Source organism: Argopecten irradians, chromosome 14, assembly GCF_041381155.1.
Source record: "Argopecten irradians isolate NY chromosome 14, Ai_NY, whole genome shotgun sequence".
Classification (NCBI taxonomy): Eukaryota; Metazoa; Mollusca; class Bivalvia; order Pectinida; family Pectinidae; genus Argopecten; species Argopecten irradians.
Window position 1 is genome coordinate 28,611,901 of NC_091147.1, and position 15,346 is coordinate 28,627,246.

General features: G+C 36.4%; 1 protein-coding gene across 1 annotated transcript; it reads right to left on the bottom strand.

Annotated features, from left to right (window-relative positions):
* Nucleotides 1-11,265: 11,265 nt before the first annotated feature.
* On the bottom strand, nt 11,266-13,846 carry LOC138307541 (uncharacterized). The gene is made up of 2 exons (XM_069248343.1): nt 13,707-13,846; nt 11,266-12,624 (listed from the first exon to the last, which is right to left on the bottom strand). The coding sequence occupies exons 1-2, from the start codon at nt 13,795-13,797 to the stop codon at nt 12,242-12,244; spliced, it is 474 nt and encodes a 157-aa protein (XP_069104444.1). The 5' UTR covers nt 13,798-13,846; the 3' UTR covers nt 11,266-12,241.
* Nucleotides 13,847-15,346: the final 1,500 nt, after the last annotated feature.

Sequence of the window (15,346 nt, forward strand, 5' to 3'; positions counted from 1 at the left end):
GATCACGCGCTAACAAGTAATATTACTGAAGACCATTAACTATTTGCCAACAGACACATTCTTTGTCGTTTGGATAAAAAAATGATTTTCAGCACGCCTCTAGAAGAGTGGGAGGGATTATAGAATCATCCACAGGGATCTGAGAATTAGTTACAGATTATATAATCATGGACCCACCAGAGTGCCCTAAGACCATTTTTAGACGTTAAAGAGGTCTAGATTAAAAAACGATAAAAATCATACTCTACATGGTACTATATACGAGAAGGGTGGAAAGCCTTAGACTCCAAATTTCTAAACCGCCTACCTTTAACGAAATTCAAATTGTACCAAATTAGCCAAACAATGAACGTCAACATAATTTCAACTTCGACAAATAAATATACAAAATACAAATATTTTCAAACATCGTCTACCTTTCCGAAATTTTGTAGAGTCTCAAAAGATATTAGCTAGCTTACCGTTAGTACTATACTTATCATCGCCTTCTGAATAATTTGATTAAAATAAATTAAAAAAAAAATCATTACGCGGGTCGTCTTAGGTTTCCCGCCTTCGTCCTAAATACCGCATGGTAGTTGACTATCACTGCGCCAGACGGAAAAACAACGAAATGACTCTCCACTGATAAGTTTCGTATGAAATCTTGCATGTGTTTGATGTTGAAAGCTCATCTTAGGCCATCGGTAACCGTATATATTCTCTGATGTTATTTATGCTTCTAAGAAACCTTTATGTTTTGCTCCAGAAAGGTGGTGGGCCTTTAAAAGTTTATATATAATTACAATTATTTCCTAAATTTGATACATTGTAACTCCTATGAATTTTTATGCTAAACAATTGTATCAGTTTAAGTATCGATGATTTTCTGTTATAAAACTGCTTAATTAATCGGCGCATAAGATCAATGTCAAAGTGAATGGACAATCAAAATAAAGTGAAACTCATATTGTGTATCCCTTAAATTATGCTTGCTACAAATTCTGTTTCTTCTGATCACATTGTGATGCCATTTAATTTACGAGCTAATATCCTCAACTTAGTCAACATTTGATTATGGATTTAGGAAATTTTAAAAGGCAGACTAGGCCTAAATTGCCAGGTTAGTTCAGGTTTGGGTGCGATTTGTGAAATTTAATACCCGACATGGATTTTTTGCGTTTCAGAAATGGCAATATATATGTATGATAAAGTTTTATTAAAGTTTGTCGATATATATATCAGCTTATGAATTACATTTATTTCTACCGAAATATTATATAGGACTGCTCCATTTACAGTTAGTATTAGTGTAGTTATGGTTATCGACAAATAATTTATTCTATACTAAAATCATTTAAGTTTAAATTTATAATATTGGAAATAAAAAGAGCTTCTGATTTCAACAGATTGAATTTTAGCATCCATTTTCCTGTCAATTGTTTTTCATTGTTTATTATAGTATGGAAGTTAGGATAACCGAAGATATAGTTCCGATTGTTGAATGTTATAGCTGCAGTTTGATTTGAAATATAACAATGACACCTTCCAATTATTTAAAAAAAAATAAAAATTCAATTTGAGATGTCGAGGGCCATCTACCGGATATTGACTATACATGTAGACTGGCGGTGGACGTAAAAACTCGAGACATCGTTGGCTATATACCAGATATTTAGTATAGACTGGCGTTGGATGTAAAAACTCGAGATATCGCGGGCTATCTATCAGATATTGACTTAGAACGAATAATCATACCCTGCCTCCACTCCGTTCACGACGACGATCTGTCAGGAATCTTCCGTCCGTCGTTCAGAGCTACGTCATCGCAGCTAATATTGACTATAAACCGGTGGTGGGAATAAAAAAAAATCGAGATATCGTGTGCTATCTACCGGATATTGGCTATAGAGAGGTGGTGGATATAAGTGGTCGAGATATCTTGTGCTATCTACCGAATATTGGCTATAGAATGGTGGTGGATATTAAAACTCGAGATATCGCAGGCTATCTATCAGATACTAAAAAAACTCACCAACATTATCAAAGTTTCCTCAAATGACCAATCAATGTATCAAACAATCACGGCCAGTGATGACGTCACGCCGATCCTTTCCGCATGTCGCCGCTGCGATAAGGAAGCAGACGTCCGCGAGACTCTTGTTAACATCCAGGAATTAGATTTTTACCACTCTGACTGCTAACTCAGCACGTGTTTTACGATAGAATGCACTCAAACCTTCAACCCGTGAAGTTTTACGACGTCGAGGGCACACAGGTCAAAAAATCATTTGATTTAAACATTACATGTAATTGGACCTAATAAAAATCAAAAGCGTTGGGGATTGTGTCGACGTTGATTTGGGTTAAGTTAAAATGGATAGAGTTGGTGGAGTTGGTGGGCCATCGCAATCCCGCAATGATTCGATTAACACTTGATCTGTTACACTTAGGCCTAAAGTTTTGCATCATAATTTTACCAAAACCACAATGTCATTTTGATTGTAAAAGCGAAGATCATCACCCTGATTAGCCTGTATTCATTTATTTACATGTTTTGAATTAGTACTGCATTTCCGGTTTAAATCACCGACCTTGGTAAAGTTCCTCGGTCCAGAAATGTATGGCGCTAGTGTATGGTGACCAGTCATTCCTAACCAATCGGCCACCCCGGTTCGAGGCAATCTCGATCTCCCACGGTTCATTGCGGTGGAGCAGGAAACCGCAATGGACCCTGGGATATATTGGGTCCGAGGTGAATAGAATAAGTCGGACACTGTTACTCTTTGGCCATTGGAATCCGAAGACGGAGTGCTGGTGAAAACATTACATAAAACTGTATGATTATTATTCGATAAACACTCAAAATTATACCCAAATTGGGAACCATCGGCATTTTCCGTAAACGGTATTCTCGTTTACGGAAAGTGCCGAAGCTCCAGATAGAACTATACCCGTATACAATTCACAAGCAATCACCATTGTCTAATCAAATTGTTTTATCATGAGAGTAACACGTTTAATAATAGCCTGACTTCAAATAGTCCATTAATGGCGTCCTCGATATATATATACATATATATATAGATATTGTGTTTATCATTTTGTAGGTAATAGTAGATAATTTTACCGGCAGTCCGAAAGGGCACATATAAGCTCATCATCAACTGATGCTGTTCAATTAAACTTTAATTCAACACATACATGTATTTGTTGTTAGTATATAGTCAATACGAAGTCAATATTTCATAACGACAGGAACTTCTATTGTATAATACCCGATGCCTCTTCTTGGACGTCGATCAGAAGCTGATATCAGCTAATTCTGGCGCGTTTTATAGGCCCGGGTTGGATTCCCTCTGACTTTGCTGTACTCGACTTGAACTGACAAGTTCATTTGATATTCCCAGTATAACATGTTTATTTACACAGACACAACCACTATTTCTAGCTGTAATGCTGTGAGCTATGCATATAATAAACGAGACAAATTCTGTCTGACCAAAGTTTTGTCAACTTGGCTTGGATTTGGTAGAGAGAAGCAATCATTGATAATTGGAATCTTCGACACTTTCAGTAAACGAGAAAATACTTGTAGCTCATATCCATATCGTGAACGTCATTGTCAGTTTCCGATTCTAATCATTTACAATCGGGAACGTTCGACACTTTCCGTAAACTTATCCTCTTATTTGCCAACAAAGATCTAACTTTCGTTGGGTATTATCACTATTTTATGTTAAATTCCCAAAACGTAACATTTTTCATAGTTTACTTCGATAAAGTAAACGATAATTTATTTTCTATTTTTCCCCGGTTCGTTTTATTTGAGCTAACAAGAGCATGGTGGCATATACTTATCCTCATTTTAACTTAATTTTAGACAAGTCTTTTCATTATATATTACAAAAAAACTCTTTCTTCGAAAAATCTATACTGATTTTAATAAAAAAAAAACCATTTACTACGGTTACTTCAGCTGAAGCGTGATAAAAGCGAATGTCAGTAAATGATAAACTAATTAATCAAATCAGTAATGATGTAGTTGACAATTTCCATTTATACAAAAATTGATATATCACTTAAAGGATAAAAATATAATGTACATAAATTGTTTATTCGTTGTTTATTAACTTATTTTTATCACTAAAATAAATAAATAAATAAATATCATATAAGAAAAATAACAAAAAACGACGACATTTCTTGCTAGACCTATCGTCGTGTCAAAATATAAAAATATATAAAAGAATACTTAAGTAGATAGCTGTTCAAGTTTGAAAATGAAAAGTAAATTGAGAGATGCACCAACACAGACATTGTATGCTGACAATGCTTTTTATCTGTTCGCTTTACAAAAAACGTTAACAAATAATCAGGGGAGATATCATCCGCTAATTTCTCGTTCTGACACTCATCATATCCCCCAGGGACCTAATGATGATATACGGCCTACCGACGGCTCAGTCCCGATAACTTCTTCACGGGATCGTATATATACCAATCTCTCGTGTCATATATAGGAAACGCTTGTTGCAGTTTATAAGATAATTCTTATTAAACTGCTCACTATTTCATCAGTGAGAAACCACTTCCATGTGAACCATGACTTGCATGTTTTCATGACATGTCAGTTTTTTTGTGGGGAAGGAAAGTCAGAGTTCTGGAAGAGATACATCGACTGACGATCTGTAGTGACAATTATTCTGTGTGCAATTATTAAGCACAGCATCGAGAGTGAAGGCAGACCAGTAGCAGACCTTCAGACACCTTAACCACTCAGCCACTGTGAACCAGAGGTGTGAGGCTAGTAATATAATGTCAGACACCTTAACCATTCAGCCACTGTGACCCAGAGGTGGAGGGCTAGTGGTAGAATGTCAGACATCTTAACCACTCAGCCACTGTGACCAAGAGGTGGAGGTCTAGTAGTAGAATGTCAGACACCTTAATCACTCAGCCACTGTGAACCAGTGGTGTGAGGCTACTGGTAGAATGTCGATCTCTCTCTGTAGCCTTCAAAGGAAATATTTGCAGGCCTGTGATTGGTTCAGATTTTCCACCTAGGTTGCCTTCAGCTTTACTATGAGATAGTCCAGTGGTATAGAGATCGTAATTAAGTGATCGGAACCCCTGGGGGATGGAGGATGTCGTAGGGTTTACACGGCAAATGATGATTTATCTAAATGTGAAAAGTATGAATGTGAAAGAGCGGAAGATCCTATGATTCAAATTAAGATAAATCTTGCGATTTTCAATAAAAAAATTATAATCTGGTGGATATGTGTTCGATTCTTTTGAAGCATGATTTACGATATCCACAATATCCCAGTGGTTACTATAACTGACGTTATATCCCCGCTGGAGAATCTCACGGTAAAACTGAATGCATCTCGGGAGAATACATCTGAACAAACCACAGGCTATAATTATGAGATAGCCAAGGGGTGGATGTAATGTCAGCTATAGTAACCCCTGGAGTATCGAGGATGAATTAATTATGACCCTGCTAGAGTCAGCTAGACCATAAGAATAGTCAAGCATCGGTAATCTCGTGGAATTATACAAAAGCACCAAAGATTTCCGGTCTATTTTGAAATTAAATTGCTATTTCAAATCCTATCAGAATATTTACTTATTGAGTATCTAATTGCCAACAGTGTAGCGACTTCTATTGCGGTTCTGTAAATCCGTACGTTAAGATTCGGTTTACACGGATTTGTTATAATATAAACAGCACATTGAACGGAGTTTAAAGACTGAAATCGACACGGCATGAAGGGAAATATAATCATGAAGAAGAGAATCGCTACAGAAAATATTCCACTCAAATTAAGTCTCCACTTACGATCATGCAATACAGCAGACAAGCACGATAATTACAATTTTTCCATCCGCCCGAAGAAAAATCCATTTGCAACTATATATTAAGGTATTCCGGTGTAATACAGATCGTTTCATAAAGACAAAACATCGACCTACGGTAAGCACATAACAATGACCCTACGTGGATTGGATAGCCCATCCTCGTTACTCCAGGGGTTACTATCATTATCATGGATATAAGGTCAGTGATAGTGACCCCTGGAGTATCGAAGATGCGGTAGTTCGACTTATTCACTGTCGCGGTCCGAAATTTGACAAAACTACACAAATAAAGATTTCATATTATAGTTACGTAATCATTACTAATCAAACATTAATTAACTGCAACTTGTAATCAACTCACCTGTATCAGATGAATGGCACTAGGTGAAAATTTTGTCGCCTCTTCTGTTTTTCATGTTATCCATTACATTAATTATCCATCCGAAAGAATTCCACTTTAATCGTCACTGCCTTAAAATATGTAATTAACACTGATATAACACGAATCTCGCTTTGATGTTTCTTAACGTCTTAAATAAGCACAGGTGAAAATCCTCTCAACAGGCTATCTAACATGGATTTCACGTCACTCTTCTGTTGATTTCAGATTTAATTCGGCTAATTCACGAAAATATCAACAAAATTGAAAGACACCATTGTGTCTCATTTATAAAAGACACGTCCACAAGATCGAGTGCATTAAATCCAATTTTAAGTTAACGATGTTTTCAACATTTCATTTCACAATGTGAATGATCCGTACGTTACAATGTTAGAAAGCGTTATCAGTAGTTTAACAGGCAGTTTGTATTTAACACGAAACTTGTCGTCGATAAGAGCGTGGATTGTTATTGATACCAGAAGGTATCCTACTCGATCCTGTAATGTTGCTTAACTCGATAAGTTCGCCATACTTTTTAAATTGATTAAAAAAGATGGTTCAACTTTGACCTTTACCTCTCGCGCAGCCCTCGTGCGGCGCGCGTTTACAACAGAGCGTGCCTAAATGCGTTCAGATGGAGCTCTCGGAATAACATCAGAGGGATGGCTAAAGTTGTAATTTACTTAAAACGAGCAATCAGGTGGAGACTGCCAGCAGAGGGAATATCGTGATATTCTCCATAAAACATCATAATGGGTTTATACGCTCTCGCAGACGTGTTAAAAAACGTCCCGGGCACCTTGTCCAGATATTATGACGAGAAATCCGGATTTCACTGGCGCGTGCCTTTTTCTGAAAGTTTTCCGGCAATTTAATAAAATGTCTCTGATATTGCAACATACTGGTATTTTATAATTGTGTATTTGGCGAAAACGGCTATAGCTATAGATTTACAGTTAGTTTTGCGGGTCATAAATGAAATGTTTCATGTCGAACACAAGTTGGACGGTTATTAAAAGTCAGCGGGTTTCTCTTTCATGTAAATGGACATTTAAGTTAGCAGACGGACACATGTTTTCTTCCGAATTCAACTATCCATATTTTTGTTTTTAGTGTACCTTTGTGAATAAAATGCATTTCTTTCTCCGTTAAAATTATATTTTTTAATTGTCAGAACTTCTCGAAAACCGACATGTTATTATTCCTTCAGGAATGTTGAATACCATAAGTTTGATGAATAAAGTTGTGATAACCATTCAAATGGCAAACATGGTTTTCGGGTCAAATTGATCTTAAACTATTTTAACTGTGTAACTTCTGTTTCATTCAATATGTGCCATATCTTCATGTGACACCATACTTGTATCTTTGGGAATGACAATTAGAAGTTGGGAAATGATGACATCATATTGTAGTACATCATCTATACGACATCCTCGATACTCAAGGGGTTACTATTACTGTCCTAATATCTATTCTCGATACTGCAAAGGCTACTATCACTGTCGTTATATCCTAGATACTCAAGGGGTTACTATCACTGTCCTAATATCTATTCTCGATACTGCAAAGGCTACTATCACTGTCGTTATATCCTAGATACTCAAGGGGTTACTATCACTGTCCTAATATCTATTCTCGATACTGCAAAGGCTACTATCACTGTCGTTATATCCTAGATACTCAAGGGGTTACTATCACTGTCCTAATATCTATTCTCAATACTGCAAAGGCTACTATCACTGTCGTTATATCCTAGATACTCAAGGGGTTACTTTCACTGTCGTTATATCTTCAATACTCAAGGGTTTACTATCACTGTCGTTATATCCTCGATATTCCAGGAGTACCATCACTGTCGTTATATCTTCGATACTTAAGGGTTTACTATCACTGTCGTTATTCTCGATATTCCAGTGGTTACTATCACTGTCGTTATATCCTCGATAATCCAGTGGTAACTATCACTTTCGTTATTTCCTCTATACTCCAGGGGTTACTATCACTGTCGTTATATTTCGATACTCCAGAGGTAACTATCACTTTCGTTATATCTTCGATACTTAAGGGTTTACCATCACTGTCGTTATGTCTCGATACTCAAGGGGTTACTTTCACTGTCGTAATATCCTCGATACTTCAGGGGTTACTATCACTTTCGTTATATCCTCGATACTTCAGGGGTTACTATCACTTCCGTTAAATCCTCTATAGTCCAGTTGTTACTATCACAGTCGTTATGTCTCGATACTCAAGGGGTTAATTTCACTGTCATTATATCCTCGATACTTCAGGGGTTACTATCACTGTCGTTATATCTCGATACTCAAGGGTCACTATCTCTGTCGTTATATCCCGATACTCCAGGGGTTACTTTCACTGTCGTGATTCCCGATACTCCAGAGGTTACTATCACTGTCGCTATATCCTCGATACTCAAGGGTTTACTATCACTGTCGTTATGTCTCGATACTCAAAGGGATACTTTCACTGTCGTTATTTCCTCTTTACTCCAGGGGTTACTATCACTGTCGTTATTTCCTCTTTACTCCAGGGGTTACTATCACTGTCGTTATTTCCTCGATACTCAAGAGGTTACTATCACTGTCGTTATATCCTCAATACTCAAGGTTTACTATCACTGTCGTTATATTCTCGATACTCCAGGGGTTACTATCACTGTCGTTATATCCTCGAAATTCAAGGGTTTACTATCACTGTCGTTATGTCTCGATGTTCAAAGGGTTACTATCACTGTCGTTATTTCCTCTATACTCCAGGGGTTACTATCATTGTCGTTATTTCCTCTATACTCCAGGGGTTACTATCACTGTCGTTATTTCCTCTATACTCCAGGGGTTACTATCATTGTTGTTATTTCCTCGATACTCAAGGGTTACTATCACTGTCGTTATTTCCTCTATACTCCAGGGGTTACTATCATTGTTGTTATTTCCTCGATACTCAAGGGTTACTATCACTGTCGTTATTTCCTCTATACTCCAGGGGTTACTATCATTGTTGTTATTTCCTCGATACTCAAGGGTTACTATCTCTGTCGTTATATCCCGATACTCCAGGGGTTACTTACATTGTCGTGATATCCCGATACTCCAGGGGTTACTATCACTGTCGCTATATCCTCGAAATTCAAGGGTTACTATCACTGTTGTTATATTCTCGATACTCCAGGGGTTACTATCACTGTCGTTATATTCTCGATACTCCAGGGGTTACTATCACTGTCGTTATATCCTCGATACTCAAGGGGTTATAAACACAGTACTGTTTTGATTTTTAATGTATATCAAATAACCAACCTACCTACACATTTGTTGTCATAACACAGAGACTTCGGTTTTGCTCTAACATAGTCCAAGGGTGGATATCACGACAATGATAGTAACTCCTGGAATATTTGGGACGAACGCATCATAGAAGGGTCAAAATAAGACTCTGCTTATCGAAGCATTCAGATTAAGGTCTCAATGACTTGAAAACGATGTTCTTTATATATACCAGACAGATTTAGACCAGATTTGGGTGACGCAAACACACCGGATGGTAAGTCTAGATAAAATTAACGGTTTACAAAGATATACTTTACGTATCAAAACGTATAAAGACGTATCAGCAGACGGCTATATCTGCCTAGTATGGAGGCTGATTACGGCCATCTCGTGTTGTTGTGTTGTCGCCTTGTCGTGTTGTCGCCTTGTCGAGTTGTCGCGGTCTCAAACTGCGACAACCCGAGATTTAACAGTTAAAATGTCGACATGTCGCGTTTTGGAACCGCGACAAGTCGACAACACGACAAGTCGACAACACGACAAGTCGGCAACACGACAAGTCGACATTTCAAACACGCTAATTAGCGCGTACAGAAACACGACAAGGCGATAACACAACAACACGAGATGGCCGTAATCAGCCACCATAACCTAGCATGATTTGGTTCATCTATCTAAATTCCCGCACTGCGCCACCTGCTGGATCAACGCAGTTGCGCCCCTTTTGTTTACGTAATAATTAAGTAACCAATCAAAAATATCGTACCACTGATAGAGAAAATAGCAGCACTCTTTAAACAGATGCCTTGATAGACTAATGCGACTGACAGTGGTCTCCCTTAAGGAAGTTTTCCAGCTGGTCCTAAAACCAACTGACCCTAAAAGTTAGTGGTCCTGTCTGAAAGTTAAATTACTGGTCCTTACAAAGTTACAATTCATCCTTGTAGTTTATATACTAGCAAAGTAATAAATAATCCATATATCTGTTTTATCAAGGACGTATATGATTATAAATCCTTTGTTTTCGTATCGTACGCTCTCAACAAAGTTGACTGAAAACCAAAATATTACGAAAATCTGTTTTGTACAATTTGATCTTCAACCTTGCTACAATGCTACTGCTGTTTTTGTTTTGTATATCTTAAGTAGTCCATCAGAACTGGACCAAAAAGTAGCCGGTTGCATGGCAAACATTGTCTGCCTTACTATTAAGTTGCCGGTCATGGGCAGACGGAGAGGCGTCAATTACGAACGCAGGCAACCGATTCAAAATACCACAGATTCGCATACGGTGTGTTGTTTGTTTAATTGTTCGGACACCAATTTTTGTGTTTCAAAAGATCTATTTTTGCGTGTCGATCTTTGCATAATTTGTTTAATTTTGTCAAACAGAAACCACGCACGTATTTACTTTACTTACTATCTGTTTGGAGAGAAACGTTTATAATAACTTCATTCAGCTGATCTAAAATACAAAGTATTTAATAATAGACGAAATATTAAATACGACTTCGCTGCCATGGAGTTGTTGCCGACATGGCATGTCTCAATCGTTACTGCCACCACTTCTGATTCGTATTGTTGACATACAGGAAAAGCATTTTCATCGTTCAACTGAGTCTAGCTGTATCACTTTTGATGAGAGGTTTCACGGAGAGTATCATACTGGGTAACATTAGCTAGTTGTAGTTGCAGTTGCATTATTGCACTTACGTTTGAAAACATGCTCGGAATTATATCAAAGACTTAGAAAACAATGTTTTATTTATAAATGTTTACAATTCAGCAAATGAAAGAGACATGCCCTGTCAAACACCAGGAAATGTGCACGGAATTATATCAAAGACTTAGAAAACAATGTTTTATTTATAAATGTTTACAATTCAGCAAATGAAAGAGACATGCCCTGTCAAACACCAGGAAATGTGCACGGAATTATATCAAAGACTTAGAAAACAATGTTTTATTTATAAATGTTTACAATTCAGCAAATGAAAGAGACATGCCCTGTCAAACGCCAGGAAATGTGCAACAAGTTGTCCATTGCACACTATTCTGTAAAGTTACATTATCTAAACCTATAGAGAAGGCTTATAATAACTGTATTGTGACAGAACCTCAATTTAAGCATCAAGTTTAAGTGATCGCCGAGCCTGATACGTGCTTATTTTAGACCCAATATTTTCCCGTATTAGGTCACTAACAAAGTTAACGAGTTTATCGCGTAGATGACCCTTTCAATTAAATTATCGCAAAATACATCATGTATGGAAACCAAAACGACTCAAAACAATTTTCACATCATTGGTTGACTCGATTACGTTGTCATGGTCCATTTCCGATTTCGTTTTGCTCTTGAAAGTGGTCATCAGCGTTATCACACACATGTTTTGTTTCCACCTTTCCGAGTGCCGTCGTAGCAAAGCGTTACTTGACCGCCATCTTGTTCTAATGACGTTAGAGGTAAAGAAAGATAACTCTAACGTCCAGACCTAATACGATCGTCATTTTAACCAATAGGAATGCAAGATTCTATTATTGTCTGAGGCTAATCCCATCATTATCATAAGCATTCACATATATAAATACAACAATGTATGTATAAATAGGCCTGCACTGTCAATATTAAAACTAACACTGAAACAAATCGTCGGGTCTTCCCGTCAAACACCGATAATTTCCGTTGCGTTACGTATCGGTCAATCGGCAATGTCCGTATCTTCTAATGACGTTTCTTGGAATTCAAGTTTGGAGCGAAGTTTCCGGTTCTGGCGGCATGTACATGTTGTTTGATAGAAATAAGATCACATGCGATGATTCCAGTAACCATGAAGCCAAGAAACACAGCTCCCATGTAACCGAGACCAACAGCGGAAGTGCGATCGTCTTTGGCGCTGACGTATTTCCGGGTATTGGAAGAAAGCGTGGTTGTGTTAACTGAGAGCTTTTGTTTAGTATTTTTAAGTTCATTTTTTGCCTCTTCTGCTTTTTGCTCAGCGGTGATGTTCAGACGTTTTTCTTCTTCGGCCTTTTCCTTCCATTTTTGGAGTTTGTCGTAGTATTCGCATTCGCATTCACACATAACTGGATCTGGCGTGACCAAAGCTATAGAATGGAAGAACACTCACCGTCAAAACTTATAACAATATTTAAACCTCTTCATGATTAATACTTTCTTTAAAAGCCCACTACTTTTTCCTTGCAAAACATAAAGTCTTCTTATTTTTTTAAATAACATAAGAAAATACAAATCAATGGCCTTAGATGAGGTAACAGCACCAAACATATGCAAGATTTCCTGCGCAATAAATGGTAACTGTGGAGATTAATTTCGCTGTTTTGACGTTTGGCACAGTGATAGTCAACTATCGCGCGGTATTTAGAACGACGGCGGGAAACATATTAGACGACCCGCGTTATGAAAATTAACATTTTATTTATTCTAATTTTTTTTCAGTAGATGATGATGAGTGTAGTATTAATATTAACTTAATAACTTTTGCGACTCTACAAAATTATCGATCTCGTTTTATATTCCCATGTTTTAAAAAATGATAGCCGTTTCGGAAATGTAGTGTGCCTTTAAGTATTAAAATGTGATCACTTTCCGAACAACAACTAATAGCCCTACAGATTGCACCTGTTTAAAATACGTGTAACTTAAGATGAACGACAAACAAGTTGATTAGGTACTGGACGAGTATCACCAAATCTTCAACACCTGGTTCGTCTTTTAAAGAATTATTCTCTACTTAAATTTTCCATTGGAAATCTCAGGGATCCGAGTATAAATTATTTTTATATATATATATGGACAATGTCGAATTGTCAATAGTCCATGAATAGGGTTCTACATTGTAGATCAATCATTGGTAAATCTACAGGGTATATAACACATTGTCCATTTTGGGGGTTTTAGGTCCTAGTATAAAAATAAATCATACACTAGATGGATGTATGTAGATTTTTACCGACTAGACCCTTATCAATTCTAAAACTAGAACAGATATATATAATGGAACTAATTCTCGGATCCTTAAGTTTGCAACAACTGAAATATTCTTAAATTTCACACATGGTTACTTTCTTTGTTAACAATATGTTGCTTGATGACCCCATGCCAGGTAAACTATGGACCTTCAAATGTACTTCACGTGTCGCGTCCCAGTGTTTTTCTCATCACATACCTTGAACATATGTCAGTTGGAAGACGGAGCAGTAAAAGATGACTAGGACAGTCGAAGACAGACAGAAAGTGCCAACAGTTACCGTCTTCATCTTGTCAGAATGATTTCGCTACTGATGAAGATTATCAATAACAGTTGGACTGTCTCATCCAATATGCAGTGTTACCAGAACGACACCAAACACAGATAATAAAATCAATGAGAATATAAAAGTTTAATACGTTTTATTTGGAATCGTTTGTAGAGGTATACATGCTACCGTTTTCTAGGATAATGGTGTAAAATAATCGATACGTTACAAATGACATATAATGAAAAATAGCACGGTCGGTACACAATTCTATGATTGCACAGATACACGTAAGCAATCTTCCGTGAAGCAGCTATGCAACATTTATGCATACGTATTGATTTTTTAAAACAAGAAATAAGATCTATTTGAATTTTCTGTTTTATATAACAACAGTTAGTAACTACCATTAAATATTGTTTTGATATATATTTGATTTCAACCTTTATTTGAAAACGAAAATCAAAAAGTGATTTTTAAAAACTCATTATTGAGGAATCACGACGGCGGATTGCCAAAATTATTACCCGACATTCCACCACTAGAACTGCAAATCTCGTTGAACGAAATGCAGTTGTCAGTATGTTGTGGATCGGCGATTTTTTTCTTGGTTGTTTTGTTATGATATTTTCGTTAAAATCTGTCTATTCTCATTTTACACAAATGACAATCCTTGTTTTAAACCAATATTTCATTAAGTTCAAAACTGAATGCTAAAAAAATTATTACAATTCTTATTATGTGTGTTACAACATTCTTCAAGGCGTATTTTGTGAACACATGATCTTGAAACAACAAATTCATATAACATGAATGCATTCATACTAGAACCATGTGAAGTGGACAGCCTTTGGCTTGTATCTCCTTCTGTTTTTGGTAAAATACAAAATATTTGCAGATTATACTTATCATTAACGATGACTCATTTTTATTTAAGCTGCTATTACTATTTTCATGATTTACATTTTATTGCAAAATAGTTATAACATTCTTTATTTAAATAATAATCCTATCGGAGTTATCTCCCTTCATTTTGCTTTGTGTTTTGTGTGTCTGTATTTACCATGGTGTTGTTTTGTAGGTAGAAGAGATCTACATAGACAATGCCTTCTATCTTATCTCTTTGACATTCGTCAATAAAACTATTTGAAACACTCTCCGAATCAAGTCTAACTACTAAGGTGTATGATATAGACTAATTAAACATGACAACTTAATTAGTTTAGGATAAACTTGAATAGATTTTTTATGTTATGGAGATATAACATAAAAATCTGAGTGTACTCTAAAAAAACTGCGAAGCGGTTTATGATGAGAGTACACTCAGATTTTTGTGTTATATCTCCATTTTAGAGTACACTCAGATTTTTGTGTTATATCTCCATAACATAAACAATCTATTCAAGTTAATCCTTATAATTCAATTTACTAAAGATAATCTCTTCAATATTAAAAATTCATTTTGGGACTCTTTTGTCTATGAAATCATTACGCCGTCAATTCAGCCAATTAGAAGCAACGTTACAAACGGCGACGCCATTTTTTCCTTTATGGGCTGATAAAGTAAAAT

Excerpts from the sequence above, each read along its gene's own strand:
- LOC138307541 (XM_069248343.1), bottom strand. The coding sequence starts at position 13,797 with ATGAAGACGGTAACTGTTGGCACTTTCTGTCTGTCTTCGACTGTCCTA. Across the intron at positions 12,625-13,706 it reads CCAACTGACATATGTTCAAG|CTTTGGTCACGCCAGATCCA; the intron begins GTATGTGATGAG and ends TCCATTCTATAG.